Below are 12,674 nucleotides of genomic sequence, written 5' to 3' on the forward strand. Positions count from 1 at the left end.
AGGAGACGACAATACGATCTGATTGGCAAACGTGATGTTGACATCCGGGAAAGCCCACCTTCTCCAACAAGGACCTGCCTGAGTCCCTGGAGTGGCGGTGGCTGCAACCAATCCGAGAGGAGATGCGCGGAAAGTTTGCTCAATGGGCGATGGCTCAGGGATGTTGTCACTCAGGTGGCGGTGGCAGAGGCCGGGCTAAGACGTGGCTGGGGAAACGCGGCTGGCTGTTCAGGCTGGCCGGGTGGCGGTGGAGCTCTTAGCGCGTCCTCGTCTTGGTTGGGGGCTCCGAGCGGCGGGAGAGGCGGGCCGCGGCAGCTGCACCTCCATGCCCGCGCGTGGGGCGGGCCGCTGATGGAGCGTGCCACCCGCTCGGGGCGGCTCGCGCGGGCGCTGCTGCTGCTGCTGCTGCTGCTGGGGCTCGCGGTGGGGACGGTGACCACGAGGCGCGCCCCCCGCCCCACGGCGGAGACGGCGTTCGGCCTGGGGGCCGCGGCCGCTCCCATGTCGGCCGCGCGGGTGCCAGCGGCGGGGTCCGTGGCTGTGGCTGAGGTGACGGTGGAGGACGCCGAGGCGCTGCCGGCGGCCGCTGGCGAGCCAGAGCCGAGGGAGCCGGAATCCGACGAAGAGGCCGAGCTGCGGCCGCGCGGCAGGTGAGCGGAGCGGGCTGAGCCCCGAAGCCACTGACCGGAGGCTCCTTTTTTACCCGCGCCAGGGACCTTCGGGGCAGAGGTATACCCCTCGGCTGAGGCTTCTCGCTGGCGGAGGAGAGCCGGGGACCGGGGGCGAGCGCGGGGCCGCCTTCCCAGCTCCCGAGCCAGTGACTGGTCTCGCTGCGCTCCCGGGCGCCCTGTCCTCACTGGGCAAGAGCACCGTCCTCCAGGGTATCTGGGGCATGCCTGGAGAATGGAGCGCAGGGGTAGCAAAGACGTCACTTTACCTCTTTCATTGTTTTCGGGCTTTATTCATGGCCTCAAGAACTTTACGTCGCTCCTTTTCTTTCGTGAATCACCCCTTGTCTCTGCTAGGATGACAGCTGTTTGGGAAAAGGACTTTACAAAGCGATTTCTACATTTCCCTTTAAACACAGCCTTGTAGTGATCCTGGACCAAGGTTGAAAGTCAGTATTTCTCTAATTGATATCTGCAGAACATCTGCACCAGAATCACCTGTGGATGCTGGTTAGTGTACAAACTGTACAATTTTCTAGGCCCCACCCAACTGTACTGAATCAGACTTTCTCTGGGTAAGAATCTGGAAACAGCAAGTTAATCAAGTACTCCAGACAATTCTTGACCACACTTAAGTTTAAGAGCAATAGGTAGGTTCTTGAATTTTGGCATTTCTTTGATGTTTAGAGGGTTTACCATATAAACATTTAACAAAGTTGTCTTACTTGGTTTGCTTAGCCTCCTTAAAAATGTAACTCCAAGAAACACGTTTTAAAACACCTTTCAAATTCTGAACACACATGTAAGGCATTTTAATGGTAAAGTATTTTGCAGACAGCTAATCTTAGCACACCTGGGAAGAAAAGTGATGTCCCATGTACAAATGGAGTGATAAAAGGAGTAGTAGGTAAATAAACCAGGGAAGGCTAGAATCTGGATTGGGAAGTATTGTAAGGTTATAATATAGCAATACTAGATCATAAAAATTAGATTTAATTTTTAGTTAAATACCAGAACCTTGATGTGTATACCTGGGAACCTTAGCATAGTTCTCTAGGCACTATTTGAATGCATATATGTGGATTCTTTCACTTTTAAGCTGCAAATAATTGACAACATTTCATAGGTTTTGCTAATGAATGAACTTTCCTGAAAGAGTGTTTTTGTTTATCTTAAACTTCTGAAGGACCTGCTCAAATTACATGAAGTAGAGTAAGACTTTTCACTTTTCTTAAAATGCAGATCCACTGCAGCAGGCACTTTTTGGCACTTAAAATGGCCCCAGATGCCATGGGACTACAGAGATCAGGCAGATAGTCTCTGCCCTCCTGGCAGAGTATGAAGTGTAGCAGTGAGGATTAGCTGAGGAGATCCACAATGACAGGTGCAGAGCAAAGGTGAATTTGCTGTCACTGTCCCAAGGTGGTTGTGGTGTTCAGTAGCAGGGGTGGGGGAAGAAGTGATGTGGGTAAGGTGGGTGAGAAGAGTCTGTGGCAGAATGGGTTGGTTTCTGAGAAGTGAGTGGGATTGCTGATGGCAGACACTGGACTTGAGGAAACAGCAAGAAGTATAGAAGCTGGAAAGTATGCTTAGGGAAGATTTGTGTGTGTTTGTGTCTTCTGTGTATGAGAGATGCAGACGTACATGTGTGCTGGGCAGGGAGGAGTAGATAATGAGACTGGAAAAGTACATCGGGACCAAATTGTATATATTAGTCTTAAACTAATAGCATGTGAACAGCTTGGGAGCATGTTAGAAATCCAGAATCAAGCACCACCCAGACCCACTGATTGAGTTATCTGCATTTTAACAAGATCACCATGTGATTCACATACATGTTACAGTTTGAGAAGCACTGAGTAGAGTATCATGAGTGCCTGGCCTGGTTAAAGATTTTACTTAAGGAATATTTCTCCAGTAATACTGTATTCTGAAAACATGCAATAAGGGTACCAAAAGGAGAGTGTTACAGCAGTGCAGATTAGAGGTTTACTACCAAGTGGCTGGATGTAGAACAGCAATGATAGATTTGAGAGATATGAGATCGAATGTTGGTTCCTGGCAAATGAATTGATTCCTTCTCCCTTGGTACCCCTGTCCAGATGGAGAGGGGGTGGCCAGACAGTGAGGGCACACACAAGAAAATTGAAAGATTCAGGGGAGCAGGGGAGAAGAGGTAAGATTGTTGGGCATGGTGACTTAAAGGTTCAGGCAGGACATCCAGCAGGAGAGATTTGATAAGCGAGTCGAAGTGAGTGACCAAAGTTGGAGAGAAGTCAGGGTCACCAGCTGAAACTGTGAGAAAGAGGAGGCTTACGACAAAACTTCAGGAAATACCTTGTATTTCAGCGAAGATGAGCCAGCAAAGGAGTCAGAATGCCAACTGGCTAGATTGGAGGTGTAGGTGAGGACTGAGAAGAATGAGGGATTTGGTGATGAGCGTACTTGAAGAATTTACATAAAGCAGTAGAGGGTACTGAGATTGCAAGAGGTTAAGGATTCATCCTTTTCAGCCTCACTTCCTCCTTCCCTTACTGTTAAACTTGACGGAAGGCAAGTTTTAGCAACAGAGACTTCTGATCTTACACATTCAGAGGAGGGAGCCTGTAGATCAGGTTGAAAAAGACGTAAGTAGAGGAGGGGGAGAAAGTAGTTGAAGAGGATCTACTTGGCAAGCCGGAGGACCACTTCTTTCACAGAAACAAGGAGAGTGAAAATACAGGAGTTTTGCCTGGCAGAGACTAAGTGAACTTCAGCAAACAGAATTGGTTGGGGGGAGAGAGGCCCGGGTTTAGGGGGATCCGCCGAGTAGCTTAGGATAGTGTGGAAAGTCTGAGAATCTGTGGGTAAGTAAATTGAAAGAGTCAACAAAAGATAAAGAAAAAGTTCATAAAACTTAAGTGTTCTTTAAAAAAAAGTAAAACCCAGATAATATCAGTTCCATAATAATAACCAATATCCTGTTTGTTTTAAGGAGGAGGATTAGGCAAACAGATTTAAATTAACTAAGCGTTTATCACAAACAGCTGTGAGGAAGTATGGTACTTGTAAATTGTTTTAGAAAGAGGGAGGTGGGGAATTAAGGTCTCTATTTTTGTGAGTTTTGTTTTAATGCTCAAGAATAGGAAACTTGCTGGTTCGTTTTTTTTTCCTCTTGATGGAGGTTTCATTGATTTCCTTTCGCTGTATTTCAAGCATGTGAATTAGCAGTCTTGTTAGTTCTGCTTCTATTAACCATTACATTTAGTTAGAATTTAAATGGAATGGCAACTGCAGAAAGCTAGGAAGAAAGTCACAATCTCACCTCACTTTTAAGTTTGTGCAGTTGGCAAAAGTTACAAGTTACCAGTTTTCTGAGTCCCACCCAGACAGCAAATTGCAAAGTGTTACATGGGGTTCTTGCAGTGGGCTGGGCATCTTGGTATTGAGAACAACTGACAGCCTCACAAGTTGGAGAGACCTAGTTTCATCTTAACTGCCACGCTACATCGTAGATTATTTATTCCTTCTCCTCTGCCTCTAATACCCCTCTAACAAAAGCATTACTAAATTTGACGTTAATCTGTGGTACTTCTTTAATTTGTCCATCTGTGAACTGAATTTTTGTGGATTTATGAGATAATATGGAAATACTTTGCAAATGTAAGAGAATTTAATGCTTTTTTATTTCTCTCTCCTCACTCTCTTTTCACAAACTGATATGATGTGAATCAATGGTACAAAAATCTGGTCTTCCTCAGATTTCCAGATGCATAATCAAGCTTTTTTTCTTTTTTTTTTTTTTCACTAATATGACCATTGAATAATAGAATGTCAGAACAGTGTTGAAAGGGAACTCAGTCATATGGTTGCAACATTGCTCACTTAACTGACCCCAGACTTTTAAAGCTAACTAACAATAACCTTTAAAGAAGAATTTATGCATTATGTTCAAGGCGAGTTGTAAGCCAAAATCAATACATCAAGTGAGTAATGGACTATCCTTCCTCTCTGCAACTGTCGTAACTGACACCTGCACTCTGGATACAGTCTGTGACAGGATTAAGGAGACTGTTCTCTGTTGGAGCTCAGCAGCCTGTACACTCACAGGCATGTTGCAAAAACTGGCTTTATCAGCTGCTGTGAGCCTTAGCTTTGACAGGGTTCTTCATTCCCTAAATGCTGCCTGGGAACTCCATTCGCTCTTTGCCTTTTTTTTTAAGAGAGGAGCTGCTTGTACATTTTTATCACAAAATACTTTAAAACACAAAAAGGAGAACTTGTAGGCTACAGAAATAATTATGAAGTGGCAGTTAATTTTATTTTTTTCACCCTATTCTATTTGTGAATAACCATTGTGATTAAAAGTGTTTACTAGAATCAAGTATAAAAAGTGCTACCAGAAATATTTTCATCTAATAGGAAAAGGATACCCAACACTCTCATGTTGTGTGCAACACTGAAAATGTAGATTGTATTTCTTTAAGGTCTAGCTGATATGATAGCGTTATAAAGTGTAGTTGGTAATTTTTGACATTATATTTGTTTTGGTTTAGGACATGGCTAGTCTTGTGACATGTTTAAATAAAGGAGGTTTGATTTGAAGATTCACTTAGTAAGTAAGTATTAAGAAGCAGAGTCCAGTTAGTAAGTTTGTTTTTGAACAAGAATATATGCCTCCTTGATGGAGTGTTTTTTTGGTTACATCAAAAAAACACATTTAACCAAATTGTATTTTAACTTTGTGGCCCTTTTTTTCCCCCAAGAAAGGACAGGTGCAATTTTAATATAAGCAGTTGTTAATACAGAAACTTAATAGATTAAGTGTGTAATGTTTAATTGATATAAGCTGTCATGTGCTTCTTTCACATGGTAAATTTCTATATGCAGCAAGCCTCCTTTAAAATTATTGTATTAAAGAATTCAGCATATATTTATGAAACTGATAACTTTAATTGTAAATAGTCAGGTATTCTGAGTGACTTAAGTCAAAGCAAATTTTTTTATTAAAATATCATTGATATACATGGATAACTTTTCACAAATGCTTAGGGTACCTAACTGGTTTTCTTGGTTTCACTGGATATGGCTGTTAATTGTAGGTCTGCTTTTGTTATGTAGCTGTATTCCTGTTATGTTAATGTGTGTGCACAATTTAATTAGTAGTTTAAAACCTATACATGCTTATGTTACTCTAGAAGAAGATATGTCAAAGAAATAATCAATCTTCCCATGTTTTCTTCCATCTGCTACTTCTATAGCTTTTCTTCTTCCTTCCTAATTACAACCCTTTAGTAGAATTCGTGCCTCATATCGAAAATTACCGAGTATCATAGTTCTTCCAAGTGGTAAAGGTACCTCAAGACAAATGCTGGGCATAGAAGCCACAGGGCATAAATCTGCAAAGAAGTAAAAAGCTAACCTTTTCAAACAATATTGCTTCTCTCTCACTTACCAACTTTACATTTCCCTGTATGGCCCCGGAAGATGACTGGATAGCCAGAGACGGGTAAGATTCCTCAAGGGAGGAACAACCTAAGACAGGCACAATCGCAGGGGGGCCATCAAGAGAGAAATTGGGGATCAACAGAGGGGAGGCTTAGAACCTCACCCCCCCTGTTTTGAGAGAAATCTTCTGCATCCGTGGATGTTTTGTTGCCCTTGTCTAGCTTGGATTAATACTTAGTCTATAGGCACAGGCCTGATCATCTACATTTGCCCTCTTACAGCACAAAATTATGTTTTCTACCTTTATCTTGCATCTACCTACCACTTCAGCAAATTATTAAAATAATAATAATAATAATAATAAGGGAGAAATGTGGGATTCACATATAAATCAAGTATAAAAATTAAACAAATAATCATATCTGACTTGATTGTTTATAATTCATGATGCGTGATCAAAACCGAAAGTTTCTGTGATATGACTGCCCTTGCACTGTTCACCATGTAAGAACTTATTCACTATGTAAGAACTTGTTCGTTATGCTTCAGAAGATTGGAGACTGTTGAGAATTAGGCTTGGGGTTGATTAACGACTGTGCATTTGATGTCCCCTATAAGAATTTTATTGTTGTTAACAACCATTTGATCAATAAATATGAGAGATGCCCTCTCAAAAAAAAAAATATCATTGATATAGAATCTTATGAAGGTTTCACATGAACAACATTGTGGTTTCAACATTCACCCATATTATCAAGTCTTCACTCCCCTGTTGCAGTCACTGGCCATCAGTGTAGTCATTACTATGTCTTCTATATGATGCTATAGAGTCATTACTTGTCTTCTACGTACTGTACTGCCTTCCCTTGACCTACCTATATTGTGATTGCGAATTATAGTGCCCCTTAAACCCCTTCTCCCTCTCCACCCACCTCCCTGGCCCCTTTCCTTTGGTAACCACTAGTCCCTTCTTGGAGTCTGAGTCTGCTGCTGTTTTGTTCCTTCAGTTTTGCTTCGTTGTTATACTCCACAAATGAGGGAAATCATTTGGTACTTGTCTTTCTTCACCTGGCTTATTTCACTGAGCATAATACCCTCTACCTCCATCCATGTTGTTGCAAATGGTAGGATTTGTTTTCTTCTTATGTCTGAATAATATTCCATTGTGTATATATACCACATCTTCTTTATCCATTCATCTACTGATGCACACTTAGGTTGCCTCCATATTTTGGCTGTTGTAAATAGTAGAGCAAATAGTTTTTTTAAATTGGGTATTCATGGTGGCAAAAGGTCATTTCTGCTCAGTTGAGGGTATAATCAGAACAATAACAGGATAAATGGCATCTTGATGAAATTTCTGGAGTGAATGAAGGTTGCACATGATAGCAATATATTAGTTGTTTCGTACAGTTAACAGAATGCTGAAATTAGAGTTAGAAGCCTTAATTCATGCTTCTGTCAAAAACCACTTCTTTGGTGCATGACCTTAGGTAAGTCACATCTTTTCATATCTTTCTCAACCTCTTTTTTTAAAGATATGAATAGTAGTGTCTGCCCTACCAACATTTGTTCATACAACAAACACCAATTGCATTTCACTAGGCACTTGGCACTCATGGATGCTAAGGGCAGATAAATGGACTGCTGGGCTTGTCCTGGAGTCCCAAGTCTGACAGGGAGATCATTGTGTTAAAGAATTAACTGCACTAGAATGGATGATAAGTACATAAGAGTAGTGTCACTGGGAAGAGAATGGAGGTATCAAGTGAGCGAGTCCTTGAGTGTGACATGTCTAGGTCAGTCAGGGCAGCAGGTCACAGAGCAGTGGTTCCCAAGCGAGGCCACCCAGACACCTATGGGTCTGCAGAAGTACAAATGGGTATCATGAGATTGTCAGTATCAATGGAAGTCGGATTCAGTGAGGAGAGGGCTAATTAAAAAGGCAAGTTTCTTGGCTTTAAACTAGAATATCAAGCTTAAAAATGCTAATCTTAGCTACTTCTTTCCAGGAATCCTGAATATTTTGATTGGTACTTAATATTTCCTCTAGAGATGGGGGAATTCATTAGAAGTGATGTTTATTGAGCAAATGAAATCATTTAAGATGTGAGACAAATAATAAACAAACGGGAACCTTGTTTAAAAGGTTAGGAACTTGGTGGGAGGATTATGCTAGATTAGAGGAAAGGCTTTATGGGCCATACCATGCAGTGTAGCCATTATTCATGGGGCTCAGGGAGCTTTAGGAGTGCATCCGATCTCTATTACAGAAACAAAACTGTGGGAAAGAGATCTGAGGCAGGAAAATATGTCAGGCCGTTACAGGTGTTCTTTTGAGAAATGAGAATCTGTTCTAGGACAAGGGCACTGGTAATGTGGAAGAAGGAAAAACTTAAAAGAAGTTTCATAAATAGGATCAAGAGTGCATGACTGTTGTCTAGAGCACGAAGGAGAAGGTAGAGTTGATGTCTGATTTAAGTGTTACAAGATGTGCGAATGGGGAAGGATGAGGGAGAGAGATCTTTTTGAATGCTCTATGGTGATACAAGTATGCCCTGCTGAAAATGCACAACTAGAGTTGGGGGAGAGACAGAGATGTGTGAGTACTGCACGGGTTCGGGAGCTGTCACATTGCAGGTGAAGCTGTGGGCACTGGCTAAAGCTGGAACGCCATGGCCGGCCTGCTGGAGACTGAGAGCAGGAAGGATGAGACGGCGGTGGGGATGGGCCCTAGAAACCAGTGGAAGGAAAATGTCTAGAGTGAGGGGCCAGCTGCTGTCTCAGCTGCAGCTGCTGTGAGGGCAAACTGGATGAGGAGAGTGGGCCTGGCAACTAGGAGAAGGTCACTGAAAACCTTTCTCAAGAGTGGCTTCAAAGAATCGGGTTATAGGTAAGATGATGCTGTTGAATCATCCAAACAATGCCTTTTAGAGGAAAGCCAGGTCTAAGTGAGAGAGAGAATTTCAAGAGTTTACTGACAGGACAGTTAATCAATAGGCCTTCTTCATCTAGGTTATAGGTTATTTTTGTTTTTGCTCTTTGTAAATAGCCCTTTGAGGTAAGTCAGTGTTTGCAAACTGGTCTTATCACCAGACTCCTCTGGAGTACTTGCTGAGTTATGTTCTCCCGGGCCCCCTCTGGGGATGGGACCTGTGAACCTTTACTGATTTCCAACAAAGACTCCAGATTATTTTTATGATCAGGCGAATGTGAATTATGCTGAATGAGGTGAAATAGCTGATTTTACCTATAAAAAAAAGCAAGTGAAACAAAGCCATGAGCAGAAGAAAGAGCAGAGCCAGGGAGCTGTGCACACAGGTCTGACTTCACAGCTCCGCTTCTTCCCACTGGAAATGTGGCCTCTGCAGTTCCTTCACTTCTTGAGTAAGCTTAGGGTTTTGCATCTTGTTAATAGTAGAAACCTCAAAATAGAGCCAGTAGATCATAGGGAGATAAATGGCCTTATATTGTTCCTATTTGGGGATGGGGGAGTCTTTATTTTTCATCTCTAATTGATGGTTGTTCTAAATGCCATTTCTTATTGCTGCCCTCTGATTATCTGTGCATTCAGCCTGAGGACTTTGTTTTACAGCAATATTTGTCTACTTGATGCTTTTCTTAAATCGATAGTATGTTGATGATCATGTCTTTTGGAATGTGGTTAGATATGATAGTCTAAAACACAGCATATCATTTTTGCCCTGGTGGTGCTGCTCAGTTTCAGCCACAGAAGAAGGGGTACCTCCCTGCCAGAGACATGCTTGGGAAGGAGCCCACAGTGAATATTACTGCCAGCTTGTAGCAGATGAGAAGACTTAGGAATTTTTTTTTTTGATACCTGACAGGGTTTACTAGGGGATTTACTGTTATCCTCATTAAGAGGGTTAAAATACTTAAGGGTACCCCACTCAAATCTAAGAACCAGATTACAGTAAGTATTAAAAACAGTTAAGAGAGTGGTGTACTTCCTTGTTCCTGCCTACAGGTTTGTATTTCTTCTTAATTATTGCTCAAATTTATAGTCTGTAAATATAGTAGTTCATAATCTAAAACTACCTTTCTTAAAAAAGAAAGTGGAATCTCTGACCCAGTTAAATGCAGAAAGAGCAGATACATGATACATTTCCAGTGGAAACTAATAGCTAAGGTATTAAACTACAAATGACTTATTAAATCTGTTCTTATATACCCATAAGACACACATATACTTATTTTGTGCATATGTTCAGGGGAGAGGCCTGGAACCAGAGGTAAAATTTGGGAGTTGTAAGCATATAGATAGTATTATGGTATTTTAAAATATGAGACTAGATGAGACCATCAAAAGAAGAACATGTAGGTAGAGAATATTTAAGAGATACAAGAGATTAAGAGGAACCAGAAAGTGAAGCTGAGAAAGAGTAGCAAAAAACTAAGAGGAAAAAAATCCAGAGAGGATGGTGTAGGAGAGTATTCTGGAGACCACATGAAGAGTATTTCTTGGAGGGAGGAAAACTGGTCGGATGCCTGCGATGGTAAAACAAACCAGAGCCGGATCACAGAATTTTTCAACGTGAAGGTCATTGGTGACTCCAGCAAGAACCTCTTCAGTGGAGTGGTGGAGGCAGTAACTTGGTTAGAAATAGTTCAAGACAGAAGAGGGTAAGAGGATTTGGAGACAGAGTATATAACAACCCTTTTGAGGAGTTTAGTTCCAAAGGGGACCAGGAATGAAGTAAAAGCTCGAGTGAGGAGAGTGGTTCATTCTGTTTTTTTCTGGTTTGGTTATTAAGTTGAGGGAAATACGAGAGCATTTGAATGCTAAGGGGAATGCTCTGGTAGAGAGGGAATATTGACACAAGAGCAGGAGAGATTGACAAAAGCTGGACTCACACATGGAAATCTGTAGTTTGCACAGAAGTGTGGTGATGGATGGGAGCATGGAGATTCACCTGCAGTAATAGGAGGGAAGATAGAATTCATGGGAAGATGTTGATAAGTGGAAAGAGGTAATGGGATAAAATTTGTTTTCCTCAGTAAATGCCTATTTAGGCAGCACAGTGCTTGAGATGCATGAGTTTGAAAGAGCTAGTGTCAGAAGTCTGAGGAGAAAGGAGCTATGAGGTAGTTAACCTAGGACGGTGGGAGAGTAGATGGACTAGGAAATGTGTTATGCTTGTCAAGCATCATTAATAGTTCTTTTGAGGTTGGTATTTATGATGAAGTGAAACCAGTCAGCCTGGTTATTTTTTTTTCAGCCACATTGCATCTGCAAAGATAAAAAATGAGAAAAGGCAGAAAATTGGATTTAACCAGGGCTGGAGTTCTGCCAGTACTGTGACATGTGAGAGGGGATGGGAAGTTATGTTACAAGCAAAGAGGTGCTTCAAGTGAAGGATTGTGGAGTTTAAACTGGATAAGAAAGAAGTGAGGGCATCATGGCAGTGAAGGTATAGTAAAAGGGATAGGATCAATAGCCTGCACATTCTGGTGAGGTCAGAAATTTATTGGAGTCAAGGAAGTGGAGAAAATGAGCTGAAAAGAGGGCTTGGTGGCTGGGCGTGGGATGCTTGAAGTTTCCAAGGAGCAGGAAAGTCATGGTGATTGGTAATGACAAGGCTAGGGTCCCGCCATGGGTGTGGTTGACGCAAGGCAGGCAGATAATGAAAACCCAAAGAGTATAATAATAGTGATAGTAAACCAAGAGCTAAAACCCTCAAGAAATGGGACTCGTGACCCAAGGACTGGTACACAGTTACTAGGAGGGGTAATGCATGGAACAATCTGATCCTGAGGCTTTTTAGAGAGAGGGGAGAAAGAAAATGGCAAGGAGGTGCATGGAGTACACCCACACCATCCCCGGGCCCAGTAGTCAACAGTTATAGAGAAAAAAGTTCTCTTTGCTTATAAAGCAGTGTCCTCAGGAAAAGCCGGGTTTCTATTAGAGCAGGAAGATAAGTGAATTCAGGGAAAATGGTGTTTCAGAGGGCAGGCTTTCAGGAGTTGGGGAAAGGCAGAAGAGGACAGAGCAGGGAAGGCTGAGTTCCGTATGGGGGTGAGAACGGGGAGAGGGGAGTCTGGGGCTTTTCATAAGTGATATAAACAGAGGTATCTTTCAATTGGTAGGCATAAGACAGAGAGTGTTGGCAAGACTGTAAGTGTTGTGAAAAGGGGGGTTTTTCTCTCTAAAAATCCTCAGGATCAGATTGTTCCATGCATTACCGCCCCTTCTGTACTACAGATAGAGGCCTGGGGAGGGCCTGGTTTTCTGTCAGGTATATGGAGTAAGTGCCCAATATTTTTTAGATACCTGTTCAACTTTGTCTTATTAATTTCTAAATTCACAGGTCATTGGTGATCATCAGCACTTTAGATGGGCGAATTGCTGCCTTGGATCCTGAGAATCATGGGAAAAAGCAGTGGGATTTGGACGTGGGATCCGGTTCCTTGGTTTCATCCAGCCTCAGCAAACCAGAGGTAAGACTTTTCTGTTAAATGTTGACAGAAAAACTCAGTTATAATGAGCAGCTGCTGATATTAATAGTATGTATTTGCTGAAACGCTGCAGCTCAGGGCCCAATGGCCTAGGCATGAGGG

The 12,674-nt window shown here is 42.3% G+C and overlaps 1 protein-coding gene across 6 annotated transcripts in view; it reads left to right on the plus strand.

The window, feature by feature from the left end:
- The first annotated feature begins 90 nt into the window (after window positions 1-90).
- Window positions 91-12,674, plus strand: part of EIF2AK3 (eukaryotic translation initiation factor 2 alpha kinase 3) — a 67,718-nt gene continuing 55,134 nt past the window's right edge. For 2 of the 6 annotated variants that reach the window (XM_037012068.2, XM_037012069.2), the window contains exons 1-2: window positions 97-650; window positions 12,425-12,554. In XM_037012068.2, the coding sequence (XP_036867963.2) occupies window positions 352-650; window positions 12,425-12,554 (429 nt within the window). In that variant the 5' untranslated portion in view covers window positions 97-351. Of the gene's footprint in view, window positions 651-1,299; window positions 1,319-12,424; window positions 12,555-12,674 lie in introns of those variants that run through there. The other 4 variants (XM_037012070.2, XM_073241315.1, XM_017681284.3 and 1 more) reach the window with 4 other exon arrangements.

The sequence above is a fragment of the Manis javanica genome, chromosome 1 (genome assembly GCF_040802235.1).
Source record: "Manis javanica isolate MJ-LG chromosome 1, MJ_LKY, whole genome shotgun sequence".
Taxonomy (NCBI): Eukaryota; Metazoa; Chordata; class Mammalia; order Pholidota; family Manidae; genus Manis; species Manis javanica.